This window comes from Antechinus flavipes, chromosome 5 (genome assembly GCF_016432865.1).
Source record: "Antechinus flavipes isolate AdamAnt ecotype Samford, QLD, Australia chromosome 5, AdamAnt_v2, whole genome shotgun sequence".
NCBI lineage: Eukaryota > Metazoa > Chordata > Mammalia > Dasyuromorphia > Dasyuridae > Antechinus > Antechinus flavipes.
In genome coordinates this window covers 39244199-39266674 of record NC_067402.1, presented here as the reverse complement: position 1 = coordinate 39266674, position 22476 = coordinate 39244199, and the positions used below count along the sequence as shown (strand labels likewise).

The following is a 22476-nucleotide window of genomic DNA, read 5'->3' as shown; positions in this document are numbered from 1 at the left end:
CAAAATGGGGCCCTTGGAAGGGAGGGTGCTGCTGGAGAATAAGGGGGGGCTCTTGGTGGGGAGGGTGCTGCTGGGGAGAAAAGTGGGGCTCCTTGGGGATAGGGTGGTGCCAGAGAGCAAAGTAGGGCTCCTTGGGGGGAGGGTGCTGCTGGGGAGAAAAGTGGGGCTCTTGGAGGGAAGTGTGTTGCTGGAGAGTAGAGTGGGGCTCTTGGGGAATAATGTGCTGGGGAAAAAAGTGGAGCTCTTGGGGGGTATTGTACTGGGGAGAAAAGTGGGGCTCTTGGGGGGGAGGGTGCTGCTGGAGTATAGAGTGGGGCTCTTGGGGGCAAGAGTGATGCTGGAGAACAAAATGGGGCCCTTGGAAGGGAGGGTGCTGCTGGGGAGCAGGGTGGAGCTCTTGGGGGCAAGGGTGCTGCTGGGGAGCAGGGTGGGGCTCTTGGGGGCAAGGGTGTTACTGGAGAGTAGAGTGGGACTCTCGGGGAGGGTGCTGCTGGAGAATAAAGGGGGGCCCTTGGGGGAAAAGGTGCTGCTGAGGAGCAGGATGGGGCTCTTGGTGGGGAGGGTGCTGCTGGAGAATAAAGTGGGGCTCTTGGTGGGGAGGGTGCTGCTGGAGAATAAAGTGGGGCTCTTGGTGGGGAGGGTGCTGCTGGAGAATAAAGGGGGGCTCTTGGTGGGGAGAGTGCTGCTGGAGAATAAAGGGGGGCTCTTGGTGGGGAGGGTGCTGCTGGAGAATAAGGGGGGGCTCTTGGTGGGGAGGCTGCTGCTGGAGAATAAAGGGGGGCTCTTGGTGGGGAGGGTGCTGCTGGAGAATAAAGGGGGGCTCTTGGGGAGGGTGCTGCTGGAGAATAAAGGGGGGCTCTTGGTGGGGAGGCTGCTGCTGGAGAATAAAGGGGGGCTCTTGGTGGGGAGGTGCTGCTGGAGAATAAAGGGGGGCTCTTGGTGGGGAGGGTGCTGCTGGAGAATAAAGGGGGGCTCTTGGTGGGGAGGGTGCTGCTGGAGAATAAAGAGGGGCTCTTGGTGGGGAGGCTGCTGCTGGAGAATAAAGGGGGGCTCTTGGTGGGGAGGCTGCTGCTGGAGAATAAGGGGGGGCTCTTGGTGGGGAGGCTGCTGCTGGAGAATAAAGGGGGGCTCTTGGTGGGGAGGGTGCTGCTGGAGAATAAAGGGGGGCTCTTGGTGGGGAGGGTGCTGCTGGAGAATAAAGGGGGGCTCTTGGTGGGGAGGGTGCTGCTGGAGAATAAAGGGGGGCTCTTGGTGGGGAGGGTGCTGCTGGAGAATAAAGGGGGGCTCTTGGTGGGGAGGGTGCTGCTGGAGAATAAAGGGGGGCTCTTGGTGGGGAGGATGCTGCTAGAGAATAAAGGGGAGCTCTTGGTGGGGAGGGTGCTGCCTGGGCGCAGGGCTGGGCTCTGAGCAGAGCCAGTGCTACTGGACAGAAGACCGGGGTTCCGGGAGGACAGGATGCTGGGCAGCAGCTCGGGGCTCCTGCTGGACTCCAGGCTGGGGCTCTGGGAGACGAGAGTGCTGAACAGTAGTTGAGGGCTCCTGCTAGAAAGGGCGCTGCTGGGTTGCAGATCAGGGCTGGCCAGGGCCTGCTGGGTTGTAGAAGAAGCTCCCTGAGGGCTCCCCACCACCGGGGATGAAACACTGACGTTAAAGGCAGCCTGGACAGAGCCTGCGGGGGCTGTGAAGACCCCGGGGCTGGCAAACAAAGGTACGCTGGTTCCTGGGGTCGGGGGGAGCCAGGAGTCGCTGAGTCTTGGGACGTCCCGGGACGGCTCACTGTGCGAGGGCTGAGAAGGCACTGTGGTGGTTTCTGGGTCAGTGGGAGGCTCGGGGACCACGCCCGTGGCCTGGGGCTCCCTTCCGTGGCTGCTGGGGGAAGGGCCGCTCTCTCGCTCGGTCTGCCGGAGGGCAGAGTCCGAGGGCCCCCGCACTGCGCCATCGGGCTTCGGGGTGGCGGTGGCAGTCACAGCCCGGGAGCCCGGAGAATCGGAGGAGCGATTATAAATTGGATTATAAGTGGGGGTGGAGGGATGGGGCTCCCCGTGGGGGCCGGGCTCCGTGGGCCCCGTGGGCCCCGTGAAGTTGCCTTTGTAAATCTGAAAGATTTTCCCAAGAGGCCGGAGGGCGCTCTGGTTGCGTGCCCGCTGGGACTCCTTCCGGCCAGCACCGCCACCGGCGGGGAGTGGGCGAGGAGCCTTCCTCGAAGAGCCGGGGGGCCGTGGGGGCCGTGGGGGCCGGCGCGTGGCCGTCTCCAAGGTGGCCGGAGTGGCGTTGGGAAGGGGGTGTTTCTTGGAGTGGGGGGGTTTCCTGGCCACCGTGGTCGGGGCGCTAGCTGTCAGGGGGCGTCCGCTGGTCTGGGGAACTGTGGCCACCACAGTGGTGGGGGCGGGCGCTGTGGCATGGTGACTGGTGGAACTGGGGGGCACTGTCGCCATGGCAACGGGGGGAGTGTCCATCTGGGGGCTCTGAGGTGACTCCCTGGGAGACGGTTCCTGGGTGGCAAAAACCAGCTCTTCTGTCAGTGCCAAGATCAAGAGAACACCTTGGGAGAGAGGAACAGAGAACAATTCACATTGCTGGAAAGTCCTTTGATTCTGAACTTAGCAAACACCAAATAAAGCCGGCATTTCTACACGTAAAACCGCGGAAAAAGAGGCCCCCAACGGTAATTACGGGTCGCTTTCCTATCAAAATATTTGCTGATCTCGTGACCTTGGAGGATTCTGGGTTTGGGACTAGAACCCAGAGGGGGTTCTGGACTTGAAATTTGGAACTCTGCTATCTAGAACTGACTTAGGTTATGAATCTAATTCCCCTCTTCCCTGCCTCTACCAGACACTAAGGTGTGTGGGGGGGATTATGGCCCCCCTCCTCAAAGTTAAGACCGATATTTGTATATTTGAACTTACTCTAACTTGGAAAAGCTAAAAAGAAAAAGAAAAAGATTTGCTAAATTGAGTCTGTATCTTTGAAAGGTGTCTTGCTTGTCTGTGGTTCTTTTGTTGTTGAGGCAATTGGAGTTAAGTGACTTGCCCAGGGTCACACAGCCAGGACATATTAAGTGTGTGAGAACAGATTTGTTCGTCCTGACTTTAGGGCTGGTGCTCTATCCACTGCACCCTCTAGCTGCTCCATGTCTGTGATTCTTTTTGGGTTTTCTTCCATTCTTTCTGGTTCCTTCAAAAAAGGTTGAATGACCCTTAAAAAAAAAACTAATGAAAATCTTATATAAAAATTTATAGTTAAGTGTGCCTCTGAAAATGTGAGCCTCATTCTGCCTCGATGCCCTCCCTTCTCTGCAGTGGGTCGCCTGATCCATTATTGGTCCTTGGGCTTTCTAAGTTCAAACAACTGAAACATAGAAAGGAAAGTGAGGGGGCTGGCGTGGAATCCTCACCATACCAGCTCCATCTTGAAGGGTGCTGGAAGAACCCTGGGAGCAAGAAGGGAACCCTTTCAGATACTAATTGTTACCCTGTGCGCTGTGCCATGATGAAAAGGGTGGTCCCAACTCAGAGGGTGGGAGAAGCAAGTCCCCAAAGGTGCCCAGTCAAGGGACAGCATGTGAACGTGGAAATTCCTTGGGGGACTGGATGTAGGGTAGTAAGTAGAATCAGGGAAAGGATGGTACAAAGCCTCAGAGTGGTGGCTAGCCGCTCAGATTTGGAGCATCCAGTCAAGGGGCACCTTCAGTAGAGCAGCAGGAACAACAGATGCCATTATGCTTGATCATCTTTCCTCAGTGAGAGGGACCACCATTTTCATCATAATCAAGCCAAGCATATTCAGAAAGCTTTCCATGGGTTAGGAAAGTTCTTCCCAGAGAAGTCTTTCAGAGGAATATTCTGAGGTTTCTAATGCAATCAGCTCCTCTGTATAATTTGGGGCATTTGGCTTCCTTTTGGTCTGGCAAATATGTTGTCTGTCTCTACCCCCAGCAGCGATCGATTCCAGCTATGAATTCTACATGGCAGCAAAAAGCAACAAGAAGCCCTTGGTCAAAGAGGGTGATGGAGGCTGGAAATATGCTGCACCAGCTTCTGGCACAGTGTTCCCCGGGAGTGTCCTACAAAGGTACTGGCAGCATGGAGGAAGCGTATGGCTGGAGCTGTCTGCCAAAGCGGCGTGCTTTTGGAGGACTGCTGTAAATGGAACCCTTTGCAAGGTACCCATTTCCCTGTCTGGTCTGTGCCAGGGAGGGCTCTTCAGAACCCCCCAGTCCCTTTGCCACTTGCAATAATACATTGTTAGTGCAACCACTGACCTCCTATTTACTCCTGTCCCCAATTCACCCTGACCAAGTCATTGCTTCTGAATTGTCCACCCATGATTCAGAAGCAAAGGTGAACAGCCTGTCCTTGTTTATTCTGCATTGTTTATGAAGGATGGAATTTGGGAGAGGGCAGAACAAACCTGGCTCCTTATGGATTCTGAGTAAATACTGATTGAGGCTATTCGGTGAAAAGGATATGGAAAATGAAGGGATGAAACAATAACCACGAGGAACAAAAGTCACAAATGTCTGAAGCAATTCTTAATTATTCCCGTCCCTCCACTGTAGTTTGTTTCCAGCAAGGACATTCTATTCTTAGCACCTTTGGTCCCAACCTCTCCATTTATGCCACGTGTCCCTTTATGGTCCCGGGCTTGACAAATGTCCTGGTTTAGCATCAGTGACAGAGAACATAACTTGCTTTCAGATGAAATGCAGACTAAAAAGGACGGTGGGGAATTCATCCCACAATCTAGTTTTGTTTCTCGCTCTTCAGAACAAAAGACATTTAGCTTGGGGGAGCAGTTTTGGAAAAATCGACGGCAAAGACGCAAAATGATCCCGGAACTATGAGAGATGGGTCATAACACCATTCGTACTCTTTCACCTGAAGATCCCGCTAGTGGAGATGTGCCCTTGGGGAATCAAAGACAGAAAGAAAGGTATTATTGCATCTACCAACTTAGTCATAACTGAACTTTGTAGAGTAGCCCCAAAGTAGAAACAAAGTGAGTCTCCCTCAACTGGAGAATGGCTAACCAAAAATATGGCATATGGATGAAATGAAAAATGAGTGCCATCTCACAAGTCAGAGAAACATGAGATTGTATGAAATGAGGAAGAGTGAAGTTAAGCAGGACCACCGGAATAAGCTACACAGTGTTTTACAAGGCAAATGAAAATATCCCTGAAAGTCAGCTGACCTGAGATTAAGTACAATGGACAACTTTGTTTTGGAGACATATTTCTCTCAGAATATTTAAGCTATTTTCTCTTTATTTTTAAAATCCTTTTTTACTTTTTCAATTCATAAGCATTTATTTTCTCTCTCTATCATATTCCCTGCTTCCATGAAAAAGAAAATAAACCTTTTTAATAATATACATGTTGTTATTGTTCAGTTGTGTCTGACTCTTTGTGATCCTGTAGACTATGCTGTCTATGAGATTTTCTTGGCAACAATCTGGAGTAGTTTGCCATTTCCTACTCCAGTAGATTAAGGCAAACAGAAAATGTGACTTATCCAAGGTTACATGGCTAGTTAGTGTCTGAGGCTGAATCTGAACTTGGGGCTTCCAGCCCAGTGCTTTATCCACTGAACCATATGGATAGTCTTGCAAATTCTGCTATTAGTTATAGATTGGGGCATCATCAGCTGATTGCCCTTCTTTGATTTGTCAGTGACCTCTAGAAATAGACACAATATGCCACATGTAGGGTACAGAGGGCCTCTAGTCCTGTCCACTGTGTATTTTGGGGAGCAGCCTAAGCCACACTATTTTTTTTTAATCTCTGGATCTCTGGATCTATTATGTCAGGTTATCATTCTCCAGTGCAGTCTGTGGCCACTGTTCTTCAGAGGACATAAATTTGTGTATGGGCACATTCTACCTACTGCCATTCAGAGGCTTTTTCTAGCCCCCCTACCTGTTAGCGCTTTTCCCTCTGAGATGACCTTCTCGGTACACAGTTTGTATGTACCTAATTATTTACATGTTGAATCCCTAATTTGGCCGTGAGTTCCTTGAATTCAGGCACTATTTATGCTTAGCCTAGTGACTCTTACCCAGTAAGTGCTTAATCAATACCTTTTAACCGACGAGTTTCATGGAAAAAGGACAGTGACTTCCAAAGAAACAGTGTTATAAATAGGACAATAAAGAGACAGATGTACAGCTGGTGTGGAGCCAGTTTTCATTTGGGTGATAACATTCGAATTGTAAAGTTGTATTTTTTTAAAATTTGGATCATAAAAAGATTACTAAAATTTTATACTTCTATTTTTCTGCCCTCAACCTCCAATGCAACCTTCAGTATGTAAATCAGCTGAGTATTCACCTACAATCCTTGGCATAAAAGGCTAAGGAGTGAATAGACTGGCTTTCAAATAAAGTGTCCAGGGCTTCTAAATAAAAGCTTGCACAATAAATACAAATTTATATTCAAGGCATCTTACAGAAGGCTGCCTGACTCCCCTCCCCCAGTTGATCTGGGGGACACCCCAATTTGAATATCATTTGCATGAATTGGCATAATGAGTTCCGGAGTTGTTAACTCAAAATAGGTAGGGTGAAATAAGCTAAATTAATTCAGTTAACTGACTACAACTGTATTAAAGCACAGAATGGTAGACTTGGATGTATTTGAAAGATAAAGCTGATTTTTAAACCATGGAAGAAGGAAGATCTGGGGATGTCAAGACATTGAAGGTGAATAACATGAGTGTAGGGAGAAGACGCTGGATTTCACAGTGACCTTACCCCGCATTTTACAGATAGGGAACTAAGGCTCAGAGACATTAAATGATTTGCTTGAAATCATATCAGTATGTGACAGAACTGGGATTTGAATTCAGCTCCTCTGCCTCCCAATCCAGTTTGCTTTCCCATCTACCATTCTGTGGTATCAACGAGAGTTGGGAATCTCTGCTCTAATTCCATACTCACCTAGGGTTCAATCTATATGAGTTTGGGGAAGAGGGAAGGATCAGACCAAAGTACTTATGGGAAGGAGAAAATCTGCCCTCATACCTCTCCTCGTTGCCCCACGCCTTTTCCAACAAACACCTTTTTTTTCTTTTCACATACAGATCTCCTTCCCTACTTGATTAAGTTCCCCTTAGATCCAAGAGTTAGGTTCTGTAGCCATTCCTCGAAGTCTGATCTATCATTGAATCAAAGGGAGGGAAGGGGCTTTGGGAAGCCATGCAGTTCATCCCTCTGATGTTGGGCAAGAAAACCATACAAGAAAGCTAGAAATGTATCTTATTCTTAAAATCCTAGAAAAGACAATTCCACTATCTCCTTCAGTCACTCATATGAGTGCTAAACAATCTCTTGGTCTAGAAATTCTTCCCCTATCAGTAAGCCCATGCTCTGTTTAAAGGCATATTTTACTGGTTTGAGATTAGAGAATCCAAGATGGAAGGGCCTTCGTGGGAGCAGATGAGATGGCCTTCTAAGGCTCACAACTTCTCCAAGCTCACCTTCTATGAGAGAAGGCAATCTGTATATGTCTAAACACCAACTAATTAATTAATTAACCAACATGCATTTGTTAAACTTCTCCTATGTGCTAATGTGCTGTGCTAAATGATAAAGGCTACAGGTACAAGGAAAAAGCAAAAAAATTCCTACTTTCAAGGTGCTTACATTGTAATGGGGGTGGCTAGAAATGCAAATAGAGGCATATAGTATAGATCTAAGGTTACCAAAAATATATTAGATAGATGCAAAAAATATGTTAAATACAGAATAATTGAGGAGCAGGAGAAGGAAGATCATAGCAGTTGGGGGGATAAAGAAAATCCGAATAATGGTCCAGTTATTACTGTTTTTGAAGGTTCAATCATTTTTCCCCAATTGTATTGGACTCTTTGTAACTCCATTTAAAATATTCTTGGCAAAGGTACTGGAGTGGTTTGCCACTTTCTTCTCTGGCTTATTTTACAGATGAGAAAACTGAGGCAAATAGAGCTACAGTGACATGCAGAGGATTATAAATCTATATGAGATGACTCTTCCTGACTCCAGGAGTATTCTACCCACTGCTTCACTGAGTTGCCCCATTGTGAGAGACATTTTATGATGATACAAATTTAGAATTTCTATTTCTCAGAGAATGATCTTTCTTGTTTAGAAATCTTTCTTGCAAACACAGGTACGTACATTTTCATTGTGAGGTGGGTATCCTTTCCTAAGAAGGAACTAATAAGTAATTGCCCCTGTCTCTTCTGCTCGAGTTTGTTACGATCTAACTCTCTGGGTCAGTGAGTTAAAAGAGCAGAAAGAATCCTTCAGCGTATTTATAGTTAATTGGGCAGCCACCCATGCTTCCTTTGGGAATAGTCTGGGGATCACTGGTTCAACTGTCTGCTTCATTAGGTCACTGACTCCATGGGGACTGGTCCCTGAGGTAGAGCCTTCTGAACACATGCAAAAGAAAATTGTCTATTAGCAGCCAGGGGCCGGGAGTATAACTGGAACCTATGGCTGTGGGCACCAGAAATATACCATCTGGATTTGGGCATCCAAACCTCAGGTTAAATATTATGAGAAAGGGGGAAAAGTATTTGGAAAAGGCGAGGAGGTGATGAGAAAGGCAAAAAGCTATGATTTCTCTGTCTCAGTCTTAACTCTTGGGAACTCATTGGGACATAAATGCCGCCCTAATTCCTGGTTCTCCCCTGAAGATTGGTAGGCAAAGAAAGTAGAATTTCTATGGATGGTCTTGTTAGATACTATAAAATCAAGGGTTTTAAGCAAGTAGTGTTTCCCTTCCATGACCTTATATTATTACACATATATTTATCAAGTTTTCAAAAGGCAGGACAGTGTGGTTGACAGAACACATAACAGGGAATCAGGAAGACAAAATTTGTCACTATTATTTACCAACTGTGTGACCCTAAGTAAGTCGCTTAACCTGTATGAACTTGTATTCCCAACACTTTGTGACTGGCACAAAGTAGATGCTTAAAAAATGTTTATTGACTTATTGACTACTGATGTGCAAACACATGTATATTCATTTTCAGTGTGAGTTGGGAACTATGTCCTAAAAAGAAATTAAGAACTTTAGGTTATCTGGGTCCTTCCTCTTTTAAATCTTGTGACCATTCAGCATGTGAGAGAGAGGCAACATGGTGGAGCATAGTGGTTCTCAAAGTATGGATCTTAAGTCTCTTTTAAGGACATCTGTGAGGTCAAAATTGTTTCTAAAATAATTCCATGACATTTGCCTATTAAAATACTCCTTTTTTAACTTCATATCTGTGTGAGACTTGATTTTTTTTTCATATAATTAAACCAAAATAACATATTGCAACAGATTGATTGCAGAAGCAGATAGGAAAATCTAATTGTTTTCTATTATTAGACCCAACATGAAAGTAATTAGAAATAATATGAAAATAGTGTCACTCTTCTCTTTTAATTTGTTTCAGAAAATTTAGTTGTTTTTCATATAAATATGTTAACATGTAATGAGTTTATTGTTGTTTTTAAAAAATGATTAATAAGTGCTCTAAAATCCTTCAGTTTTAATTTCTCACACAGTAAATATCGATATTGGGGAGTGCTGGATCCAGCTTGTTCCAGCTTGAGAGAACCATTTATTAAATTTTCAGTGTGAGTATTTACACTTTGGAAATCAGCAAATGCTACAGATCAGGGTTTGATGTATTGTTCTGTTGATTTCTAGACTTAAGAAAGTGAGGGAGAAAATGCTTATAATTCAGATTAATGCACCCCATCCCCTGTGAGCCAATTGTTAAACATTTACCAGCATGTCACACTCCTGGATATAACCTACATAAACAAAAAATGTTTGGGGTTCTCAATAATTGTTAAGACCATACAAATTGTGAGAACTGATACTAGTTGTATGAATCTGTAAAGTCACATACTTTCTAAGCCTCAGGCAACTCCCTAAGACAGAATTAATCAATCAGTTAATCAATATGCATCAATTAAATGTGTTTTTGTGTGCTTGGGGTTGAGTCTACAAAGATAGATGTCCAAGATGATATTGGTGAGAACTCTGGGGAAATTGTAGGTCTGTGAACTCACTAGAGAAGGAAGACCTGGAGGTCTGGGACATTTGAGGAAACTTGTTTGTGCTTGATGACACTTTTATAGAAAGAGTGAAAATACCTGGAAAATCATGTGGTCTGGCTTCTCTAGACATGCCTGGTGAGGCTTTCTTGTCTCCAGGTCATAGAAACCATAGGGGCAGTTGGAGGGTACCACAGTGCACAGAGCTCTGGACCTGGAGTCAGGGAAACTCATCTTCTTCAGTTCAAATATGGCCTCAGACACTTACTAGCTGGGTGATCCTGGGCAAGTCACTAAGCCATTTCTTCATTTGTAAAATGAGCTAGAGAAGGAATTGGCCAATTGTTCTCATATTTCTGCTGAGAAAACCCCAAATGGGATCACAAGGAGTTGGAGGTGACTGAAATGACTCAACTACAACATGGTAGCCATACTAGCAATCCAGGAATCCGTGCATTGAGAATGGTCCAGTGACAGTCCTCACCTGTGATGATGTAATGCTTTTCTAGGTGCCATAATACTTTGTTAAGATTATCTTTCATCCTGGATTGAAGCATTCTTTACTTACTTGACTTGATTCCGGCTGGGGCCAAAGATGGCTGTGTGGTTTAAGGAACTGGAAGACTAGAGGCGTGGTACTGGCTTTACTACTCCTATTTGTGTGAGAGTAAGTAAATAGCAGCTTTTCTAGGTAAGTAGTACAGTAGACAGCATAAGTTCAACCTGAGTTCAAATCTTGCTCAGATACTTGTGTGACCATTGAGCACTTAACCTTTGTCTCTCTTGAGTTTTTTAAACTGTAAAATGGTGACAACAATAGCACCCACCTTCCAGGGCTGTTGTGAGGAACAAATGAAATAATATTTGTAAAGTGCTTAGCATAGTACCTGGCACATAGTGGAAATTTAATAATCCCCTCCTCTGTAGGTCTCAGTTTCCTCATTTGTGAAATGATGTGAAATGAGGCTTGGATAAAACTTTAGATTCCTTTCTATTCTATACTTCTGGCAAGATAAATTATTTCCTGCTCCATTTCTGACCCTTCTCCCTAAAAAGTCCCTCCAAAACTCAGACACATGAAAAAGAAGACTCAAACCCTTTCATCAAAGGCAGTTCTCATGTAAAGATCAAGGTTCAATCACAAGAAGTTAAGCTTGACATTATTTTTTCTTATCTTCTTCTTTGATCTCCTGAACCAGCTCAAGGAGAATTATGGCAGCATTCATTCCCTTCTTGTGTTTCTACTCTGTTGTCTAAGCCCAGACAAAATACTTCTCCCCTTTCTTTCTCCCTACCAAATATTTCTTTTCTATAAATTTCCTTCTATGTTTTCATGACACTACTCTCATTGGAGAGCTCAGTTATCCTTCTGAAAGGTCCCAGAGACACGAGTTCAAATCTTCACTCTGATGTTTACTAGGTGTTGTGACAGCAGGTAATTCATTTCCTTCTCTTGCCTCAGTTTCTTCATTTGAAAAATGAGAGTTTGGGGTAGATGATCTCTAAGGTTGCTTTCAGGCCCTAAATTCTAGGAAACAAAATTTTACTGTGCTGACACTCATCTGTTCATTTTTTTCTCCTCAGATTTTTCTCCATCTAGTTACCGACATGTTATCATTAGCCTAAGTCTGCTATGCTTGCTCACCCCACCTCACCCCAAATGGGTTCACAGATTTAGAGTTAAATCTCTCATAGAGATCAGAACAGAGTGTCAGTGCTGAGACACAGTGCTTTAGTCCAATTTCCTCTTTACATGGATAAGGAAAACAGATCATTACCACTACCACCATCATAATCCCCATCATCATCACCACTACCACTATCATCATCATCACATTATCACTATCACACCACCACCATCATCATCATTATCACCACCACCATCATCATCACCATCACCACCACCATCATAAATTCCCATCATCATCACCACTACCACTATCATCGTCATCACCATTATCATCATCACCACCACCACATCATCATCGCCATCCCCATCTCCATCTCTACCACTATTACCATCATCATCATCACCACCACCATCATCATCATTACCACCATCATCATCATCATCACCACTATCATCATCATCACCACTATCATCATCATCACCATAACCACCACCACCATCAAAATCATCACCATCCCTATCCCCATCACTACCCACCACTACCATATACATCCATCATGATCCCCATCATCGTCATCATCACTATCATCATTGCACTTATATAGCATTTGAGTTTCCAAAGCACATGCTCGTTCAGTCAATTCTCCCAATAACCCTGTGAGAGCAGAATCAAATATCTGAAGTAATTTATCCAAAGAGACAGAGAGCATAATTAGTAGAACTAGATTTTGAATTTAGGTCTTCTGACCCCAACACTACACTGGAGTCTATGCTACATCCTATAAAATAGTGAAGGCAGAGCTTTAGGCTTGAAATTGGAAAGATTTTGGTTTGAATCTTATTTCATGGGAAGATTTTGGTTTGAATCTTGCTTCACTGTGTGACCATGACATCATCACCATCATCTCTTTTGACCTCAATTTTCTCATTTGTAAAGTGGTTCACTGGAAAGAGCACTGGCTTTAGAGTCAGAGAACCTGGATTCAAATAATGCTTCTTCCATTTTATGGGATCTTAGATAAACCTAAATGTAAAATTAAATTTTGGATTAAATGTAAAATGAGATGTTTGGGCCAGATGGCTTCTGAGTTCCCTCTCAGTTTTGAATCTATGAACCTATGAACCCATGATCTTATGACCTATATTACCTGCCTCATTGAGTTGTTGTGAGAAGCAAAGAACAGAATGTATGTAATAACTTTTGCAAACTTTACTCTATAAATGCCTATGATTATTGTTGATATTATTAGTATTGAGGATGGGAGAAATGCATAGAATTGCTTTTGTTTGGTTAATAATGGCTGGGAATTTTGTGTAGGGAACAGTGGAAGGTGGAAGTGGGAGCCTTATTTCCCCCACTTCACCTGTCCAGAACTTGCATTCTGAAAGAGTTTGAGCCAACTGCAACACAAAGACACACTTATACGGACACACACACACACACACACACACACACACACATTAACAGTGCTCTTGCCAATGCATGCCAAAATCAAACAAAAAGAAATGTAATTGGGAAAAGACAGAAGAAAAGGTCGTCTCCATCCCTAACTACATAATAGCATGATTAAAATGCAGAGATCATCCCTTTGCCTCAATGCAAAACTACTTTGTCTTCTCCTAAATTCAGAAGGGAGATGCCTAGAAACATTTTGCAAATGTCAGCCAGCCTCTGTGTGATGTTCTATGTAGTCTAGTAGCCGGGCCAGGAAAGAGGCAGTTAATGGAAAAGGTCTGAATGGAAGCTTTTGTTCAATCAGGTATGCATTTTATCACCATACCTACCTGCTGCAGTGGTTCATTCTGTTTTTTGTTTGTTTATTTGTTTTGCAACTTGCATATGAATTGGATTTCAGTGAGGCAGTTGTGCAAAGTCATCAGCCTCTCTCTCTTTTCCAGTCATTTAAGTCCAGTGGCAGGGCAAAAGTCATAACTGATGATGGCCTGGTCTGAACAAGCTCTGAGTGCTCCATGCACCTGCTTCAGCCGCCTTTGTGTCTGGTGGAACAAATTGTTCTCATCCACCCACTTTAGGAGGGGAAATCTTCACATGTTGGGATAGACATCCCTCTAATTCGCTGATGGGTTTAAGGCTTGTTGGTTACCCTCAACCTGGTTTAACCTGTCTGCGAGATGATTTTACCAGGATGTGGCCCCTCTGCATGCTATAGCGTCTTGGAGCCACAGGTGAGAGTTGGTGTCTGGTTGGATACCAAAGGTGGATGAGCAGCCCATACACCAGAGTTACTACCCATACACCCCCATCTGCTATAAGCTCTTCTTCCCATTCCAACTTCTACTCTCCTCCTACTTCAAACCCATGGGAAAAGAAGCTATGGTTTGCTAAAGAAAACTTCAGAGCTTCTTTTTTCCAGGGGCTTTAGGAGAGAGCCATGGTCTCCAGTGGGATGCTCCAATGTCCTCCCTCTCAATGATCTTATACATTAGTGCATTGTGTTCGATTGTTATTTATTTACCTATATTTATGCCATGCATATTCTTGGAGGTTCTTGTGGTCTCCTCCATTAGAATGAGAGGAATTGCTTCATTCTTTTTTATTTGAGTCCCTAGCACCCGGCATAATGCTTGGCAAACAGCTGGCATTTAATAAATACTAATTCATCCATCCTGTAGATACTCAAAGCAAGAGAAAAATTCTCTAAGAGAGATTCCTAGAAGCATTCAATCAGATCTAGAAGAAATCCCAGGATCATGAAATCAGGGAATAAGCAGCGAGTGCAATTGTTGGTCATTGGCTGCATAGCTATTTAGATCATGCAAGGCCATTCAGAAGAGTAAGAGGGGCAAGATGAACAGAGCTGGGGTCCCTGCTCTGACAAGTAGGGGAGTTGCATAAGACTGGCCACATATCTTAATTCCTGAGAGATAATCAACCTCTATGTCATAGAGTTGTGGTAAGGAACACCCTTCTTAAAACCTGAGGGACTACAGAAATGTGTGGTTACTCTCTTACTCGCCTTTCACCTTAAGCACACCTACTGTGCACCAGGCTTTGTACTGAGTGCTGCTGATACACAGATAAAAAGGAAATGGTCCTGCCCTCAAGATGTTTACCTTCCTTATTGACCAAAGACTCAGGTTGTAAGAAAGGAAACATTCATATTAACAGGAGGATGAGAATGAAAATCTTTTCCTTTGATTCTGATGCATAAAAGTGTTGTGTATTTATGGGACTTAGGGGTATTTTTTTTCAGATCAATAAATTCTTTCAGCTTTTGAATTTGAGGCAGTTCATCTGACTCCTGAACAGTAGAAATAAAATCACAGATGAATATGACTCCCCAAATAAACAAAGAGAGACAGTAAACCACTGGACATTCTAATTAACACTCTGATAATAAGGCACTTCACTTTGCTCTCAAACTCCTTGGAGCAATCTAGTCCAGAGGATATTAATGAAGGAAGAAGAAAGCACTTGCCCAAGAGCCCTGGCTGAGTGGGGATGGTAACACTGGAGATGGTGTTTAGGGAAGTCCAATGGCTGGGCCTTGAAGGAGGCAATTAATGGAAAGGATCTGAATAGAAGCTTTTGAACAACCAGGTATGAAGTTTATCATCACACTTGCCTGCTGGTGTTGTTCATCCTTTGTTTTCAAAGAGGACCAATGACATAAGCGATGCCTTCAGTTGCACAAGAATTGGATTTTAGCAGGGCGGAGTTATGTAAAGTTGTCAGTTTTTCTCTTCTAGAATCATTTAAGTACTCTTGGTTCTACCCACAAGCCTACATCCAGAATCCCTTGTCCTGGCACTGGCATTACAGTGCCTTACAAAGTCCTTACAAAGTCCTACAAGATTCCATTTCTAAGTATTATCTGTCAAATTCAATTTCATTCTTTTCTAGAACTCCAAAGGATTATGGAAAAGATTTTGCCCAAGGTCTGATGGGTTTTGAACTGGATTTTCCCAAGAACCTCTGTTCCTCATGCCGTACTTAACCCCTGATGGAAATCTTGCTTAAGGCAACAGAATAAATGAGACACAACATCAGTCTTTTATTAGCATGTGGATAAAATAGCCCCAACAACAGAGCTCATGGGAAGAAAAGGAAAGGCCACAACTTTGACACAGAAAGAGGCAGACATTTCCAGAATTCGACAAATCTTATTACACAGTATTCTAACTCTTCAATTGCCTTCAAAGCCCATTAAAATAGTCCCCCAAGTGCCACTGTTCCCAGTTCAGGCTCACATTCTGGGCAGGTGTTGGGTAAGCTCAGAGAGAAAATTTTATTTTGCCAACTTGATTAAGTGAAACATTTGGGGGCATAAAATCATATGGAGCAGCATCAGGCTCTTTGTTTAAATATTAGTGTCTACATTAGAACCTACCCAATATTGGACCAATGATGTTCAAAGAACAGAGTTCCTGCAAAGAAGAAGGAAAGAACAGAGTACCCAAAAATTTGTACTAAGGAATAGCTTCTCTGAAAATAGCCTTGGGGCCTGTCACCTGACATCCTCACCTGTCATCTGCATCCATCTGGGGCTAGAAATATTGTCTATTAGCACCCAAAGATGCAAACATGTCCTCATGGAGGAGCGTGCTCCTTTGAGAACAGGAGAGCTGGAGGCATCCATCAACATGAGTCTGGGAGAAGGGAAAGCAATGACAGAAGCAAACTTGCAGACAAAACTTGCAGTGATATCCAGGAAAGGAAAAGAATATCTGCTCTCTGGAAGGCCTGTGATGTGAGGAGGCTGGGGAAGCGGGGCTGCTCCTGAGTCTTTTTCTCTTTGGGCGAGGGGCTGTCTGAGGGGCCACTTGGCATTCTTGATCAGTTTTCCATCAGGACCTGACATGTTTGATGTGATGCTGCTTCATTCAGTTGCCATAGAGCTTCATAGCCTATACATTTGTTGAGACAAAATGGCAACAAGCCCCATAGCTGTGAAGCTTCAAGAAATCGCCTCATTTTCTATTTTGAGGCAGAATGTCCATACTCCAGGGCATAATTTAGGTATTGCCACCAAGATGGATTTCACATTTCAATTCTAAAATTCTGAGCCCTGGGCTGTATATGTCTAGGAATTAATGTCTGCCCCATCCCTTCACAACCCCCTTTCAGTTATTTCTGGGATTATTAAAAATCTTTTCAGAGAAAAGTGCAAGAGAAGAACTACAACAAATGGTCTATCCCACAATTCTGTTTGGGGTATTAGCCTTCCAATTCACATAGGGTGTTGAATGAAGCCATGGAGGTTTTTCAGACTGTAGAAAATAATTTTGGTCTATGTATGATAAACTATTGTGCTTCTACAACACTATATAGATATTATATATATTTCCACATATATAACAATATATATAACACACAATACACCGTAAGTCAATATATATGAATATGTATGTATATGTTTAGATATATCAATGCCATTAACATATATGTGTGTGGTCATATAGAAACACACAAACTCTCATGATATGAATATACATGTACATATCCACATATGTGAGCATATATAAACATATGTATATGTATGTTTATGAAGTCTTTTAAAGACTTTGACCTTGAGCATGTCATTTAATTCTATTGCCTCAATTTCCTAATCTGTAAAATGAGTTGGGGTAGGAAACAACAAACCACTCCAGTATCTGCTAAGAAAATTTCAAATGGGGTCATGAAGAGTTAGACTGATTAGAAAATGACCGAACACTACCAAAGAGTCCCTTCTACCTCTAAATCTAGGATCCTATGATTTTATGAAAGAAAGTATATGATTCCACTGTGTGGCACAGATTCTTTTTTAAAAATCCCATTTATTTTATTTTCAGGTCTTCCTTCTTTCCCTCCTACCTTTTTCCCATTGAGAAAGCAAGAAACAAAAAGCCTATTGCAAATATGGAGAGTGAAGCAAAACAAATTCTTGACTGGTCATGTCCCTCCAAACCTATACCTCTATCTGTATTCTTTGACTTGTGGTCTAGGATTTTCATCTTAAATGCTGATGAAACCATAGCTTCATGGTTCTATTCCAATTTGGAGACTCTGAGGAAACAGGCATATAACCCATTGTTAGGTGCATAAAACCTTAGAGATCATTTAATCCAACATTCTAAATTTACAGATAAAGAAATTGAAATTCTGTAAAGTTAAGAGATTGTCAGACTGATGGCAAAGCCAATCCTAGAACTAAGGACTTCCTGTGTCTCCTTCAGCACCTTGCATCTTGCAGATACTTGATCAGGGCTTATTGATTTACAGACTGCTCTGGAGACACAGGGGGAGTTATTGATGGATTAGAGCACGGAAGTAAATTGATTAAAATGCTTCCCCTGATCTTTTAAAGAGGAATGACCAGCTCAAGGTACATAAAATGGATAGGAGTGAGGAAAAATTAGTAGCAAGGGAACAAATTATAAGACATCAGTCAGAATCCAGCATGTGGTATTAAAGGCATGCCTGATTTTAGGGTGGCAATAATAGTAAGGATGGCTGGCTGAAAAATCACAAAGGGCACCTAAAGAATTTGGGGGACTTACTATATATGGGATCTAGAGAGATGAAGGGGTCAAAGAGAGAACTGGCTGAGAAAAATTGGTCTTTGTCTAATTCTGTAGTCATTCCCTTGGAATGGAGAGGATACCATAACAAGAAAGTTACTAACCAACTCAGTTAAATCTTATTATCTATCAATGAATCAGTCAGGATACCTTAACAAGAAAACTACTAACCAATTCAGTTAAAATATTTCTTACTATCTATCAAAGAATGTCAGAAAGGACACTGTAACAAGAAAGTTACTAACCAATTCATATCCTTCTTATTATTTATCAACAAATCAGTCCTTTTGGAAAGCTTTTTTTTTTTTTCCCAGCACTTAATACAGAGCTGGGCACTTAATGGGCACTTAATAAATTCTTGTAGACTTAATCTGACTTGATAACTTCTGCTTTTAAAAATACTGCTCAGGTCAACTTATGCATTGTTCAAAGGAACAAGTCTCCACTCGCCTCAGCATAGCATGTTAATACTTTAAAAAATTCATGCTTATACTTTTAAACAAGATACATAGATTTTAAACTAATTACATAGTCATTTTCTTATAGCAGTTTCACATGAAGGGAGATTTCCTAGAAGAGGGGAAGTACAGTGATTCTCAAATCAGGGGAGCATAAAGTCCATGCATACTCAATCTCCTAGTTCTTATCTTGCTGTCTCAGGGAAGATTAAAATCTGTCCCCATCGATTACTTCCCTCACAGGACCTTCTGTGGTGAGCACTTGGTTCCAGGTGACTGAGAATCAATAGGAAAACAAACCACAGAAAAATGAAGTATTCCAGCAAGTTTCTATAGAATTCAGTCTCATAATTTGTTTATAGTAATATTTTCTATAAGTTCTTTTCGGTTTTCTTTGTCTTAGAGCTGAATTCAAAATCTACACTAGCCACTACAGGGCTTAGGTATGAGAATTAGGAGACCTTGATTTCTGTTCTAGCTCCATCATGAACTTACTGTGTGACCTTGAGAAAGCCTACCTTTTAACTGGGCTGAGTTTGCTGATCAGTAAAAGGTGGGGTCTGAATGGGGTGATTTCTAGCTTATAGCTGCTCCAAGTAAACAAGCATTGATTAAGCACCTCCTAGATACCCATTTGTGCTTCTTATAATGACAAACCTATGAGGTATAACTTTTTACTAAGAGTTAACCTTTCGACAGTGGTAATGGGGTTGTCATGTATTAACTCATCTGATTCACCCCAAATTCTAGTGAAGTAGGTAATAATTATTACTGTTTTACAGCTGAAGAAAATGAAGCTGGGGGAGATCCAGGCTCACAGAGCTAGTAAGCATCTGACCAGGGATTCCAAGCTAGGTCTTGCCCACACCAAGTCCATTCTGTCTCCTAAGATCTCATCGTCCCAACTCTCTCTTTGCCTCTGCCTCTTGCTGAGCAACCAGCTCTTCCAAGCTAATTTGTCATAGATAATGCATGTGAAGGGCAGCTAAGGGGTGCCATAGTGCACAATTAGTTTTATGCACTACTTTAGGCACCATAGAGAACCAAGTGAAGTCAGGAAGATTCATCTTCTTGAGTTCAAAACTGACCTCAGATACTTCCTAGCTCTGTGATCCTGGGCAAGTCTCTTAAACCCTTTTTGCCTCAGTTTCCTAATCTGCAAAATGAGATGGAGAAGAAAATGGAAAACCACTTCAGTATCTTTGCCAAGAAAACCCTAAATGGGGTCATGAAGAGTGGATCGAACTGTAATAATTGAGCAACATAGCATAAGAGAAAGCCCAGGAAAAAAAGGCAGCTGTGTGGTCTTCTCACCTAGCTTTGTCTTTAACCCTTGGGGTTAGCCACGTGCCTCCTTCTTTAATGAAGTTATTTACCCAGCAGACCCAATGGGGCTGCAATAAATTGCAGGTTCCAAGTTCCGCCTGAGGGGACAGTTTCTTAAGCTATTAAAAGGATTAACCTTGGAAGGGAGGAGATCCCTTTGGGATAGTGGCAGCTTTCCTATCTTTATTTAATATTTATTATGAAAGACTGTCCAGAACACACAGATCAGCTTTGAAAATGCTGAGCAGGAGATCTGAGTCACTATGGCTATTGGGCAGCTAATGGGAGGGGAAAGGCCTGAGACTGTCCTGTAGATGGAAGAGTCACTGCCTCAGAGAACAGGAGTACAGCTGAAAGGACCCTGAGAGGACTAGGAGAACCTGGCAATGTCCTTCTCTCCACAGAAATCCTCTGAATAACTAGAGGAAGGGATAGAGGGAGGAAAGACAAGGGAGGCATGGAAAAAAAAATGGATCTAAAAGAAGAGGATCTGGATTCAAATCTGAATTTTGCTGCTTAGCTGTGTGCCTTGGGTTAAACTTTTTTTCCCCTCTCTGGGTCTCAGTCGTCCCACCTGCAAAATGAAGGGAATGAACTAAAAGATGGTCCCTTATAACTTTAGATCTTATGAATCTGCCATGGAATATTTTTTTTTTTTTTTGAGTCACAAACAAATATTGTTCAGAGGGAAAAAAGACCTTGGGCATATCTTGTCCATGATGGAGTCTTCTGGACAAGGCACATAAAATGCACATACATCATAGATATGTTAATCTCAATAGGCTTGTAATACTCAAGTATATTAACTTGCTATGACCAAAGTTTGTTCCCCATTTAGACTGTAAGCTTCTGGAGGGCAAGGGCTGTCTTTTGCCTCTTTTTGTATCTCTAGCCTTAGCACATAGTAGGTGCTTAATAAATGTTTACTGATTGATTGATTATCCAAGTCATTAAAAAAAATTAACAACCTAGAGCCAAGCCCAAATGCTTGAATCCTGGAGCTTCAAGACACACATAGACAGCGAATCATTAAGATGGAACTGGCTGTGCAAGCAGTTCCTCTTCTGTCCTTCCCTCCTCCAATTTTGCTGTTAATTTTTTCTCCCAGTCTCCATGCTGACCCTTAGCCTTCCCAACACAATTCTATGGGGCCAGGCCACCTCTAATTATAATCATGTTTCTCACAGGGCCAGGCTTCAAATTTTTTGTACACTTTTTTTTTTTTTTGGCTGAGACAATCAAGGTTAAGTGACTTGCCCAGGGTCACACAGCTGGGAAGTGTGAAATGTCTAAGCTAGATGTGAACTTAGGTCCTCATGACTTCAGATCTGGTGCTCTATTCACTGCACCACCTAGCTGCCCCTTAGACTTATTTTTAAATACATAGTTGCTTCAAGAGCTCTCTGTGTATCCACATTGATCTCTTCAGATGATATTCTTTTTTCAGCCTAACTGGAATCAACTCTGCTGCAGCAAAACAACAGCTATGTATGATTCTGGGCAGTTCTCCCAAGTTAGGCTGATTTTTCCCATCACATATCCTTCTTCCTCATCTCTCCCTCTGGCTTTTTAAGGGCTACCTTCTGCAAGGGGTCGTTCCTAATCTCCTTATTTCTGGTGCATTATTTTCTATTTATTCTGTCTCCTGCTAGTTTGTAAATTGTTCTTTGCACATTGTATTCCCATTAGATTATGACAGTAGGGATTGTTATTTGTCTTTTTTTTTTATTCCTAGCATAGTGCCTGGAACATAACAGGTGTTTAATAAATGTTTTTTGACTGCTCTATTCTGAGATCAGTATTGACCTGTTCTACTTATAATTCTCCTTATAAAGTCAATCACAGAAAACAAACAAAAAGCCCTGCTTTAATTTTAAGATAAACTGGAAAGAACAACTTCAAAGACCACAAGTTGCTTTTTTTGTCAGGATATGAAAGCCTGCTATATGCTAAATTCAAGGGAATTCTTCCTTTTGACAACCCTGCTCCCCCAATTACAGTGGTCCTGAATAAAGCTTCTTCTGATTTGGACCCTAAATATTAAGAGTAGGTTTTTTTCCCCTATCACATTCTAGTTTTAACGAATTACTATTTCCTCTATTCCCTTGGAGAAAATATTGACATAAAAAACTATGGACATGGGATGGAAGTCAGAGGTGATTTCATTATATTTATTTTCTAACTAAATGGGAAGGGAAAGGAGAGGGGGGCAGGGAGCGAGGGAGGAAGGAAGGGAGGAAGAGACAGAGAGAGAGAGACAGGCAGATAGAGACAGAGAGAAAAGAGAAAGAGAAACAGACACACAGAGAGAGACATAGAGAGAAAAAGAAAAAGAGAGAGAGAGAGGGAAAGAGAGGGAGAGAAAGAAAGAAGAGGGACAGAGACAGAGAGAAACACAGAGAGGGAGAGACAGAGAGAGAAAAGAGAGGGGAGAGAAAAGGGGCAGGGAAGGAGAGAAAAAATGTTAAATAGGTATTAAGAGGAGATAGC

General features: G+C 42.8%; 1 protein-coding gene and 1 long non-coding RNA gene across 3 annotated transcripts in view; one reads left to right on the top strand and one right to left on the bottom strand.

Annotated features, from left to right (window-relative positions):
• The window catches only part of TMEM108 (transmembrane protein 108), a 367120-nt gene that overhangs the window by 17306 nt on the left and 327338 nt on the right, over positions 1-22476 (bottom strand). Inside the window, exon 4 of the mRNA XM_051962345.1 lies at positions 51-2542. Within this exon, the coding sequence (XP_051818305.1) occupies positions 51-2542 (2492 nt within the window). The remainder of the gene's footprint in view (positions 1-50; positions 2543-22476) is intronic.
• Positions 2553-5374, top strand: LOC127538888 (uncharacterized). Of its 2 annotated transcripts, none has more exons than XR_007947775.1 (3): positions 2553-2665; positions 3942-4165; positions 4770-5374. It is a non-coding gene; the product is annotated as an uncharacterized LOC127538888 (long non-coding RNA). The 2 variants fall into 2 exon arrangements; XR_007947776.1 differs by having other exon boundaries at positions 3939-4165.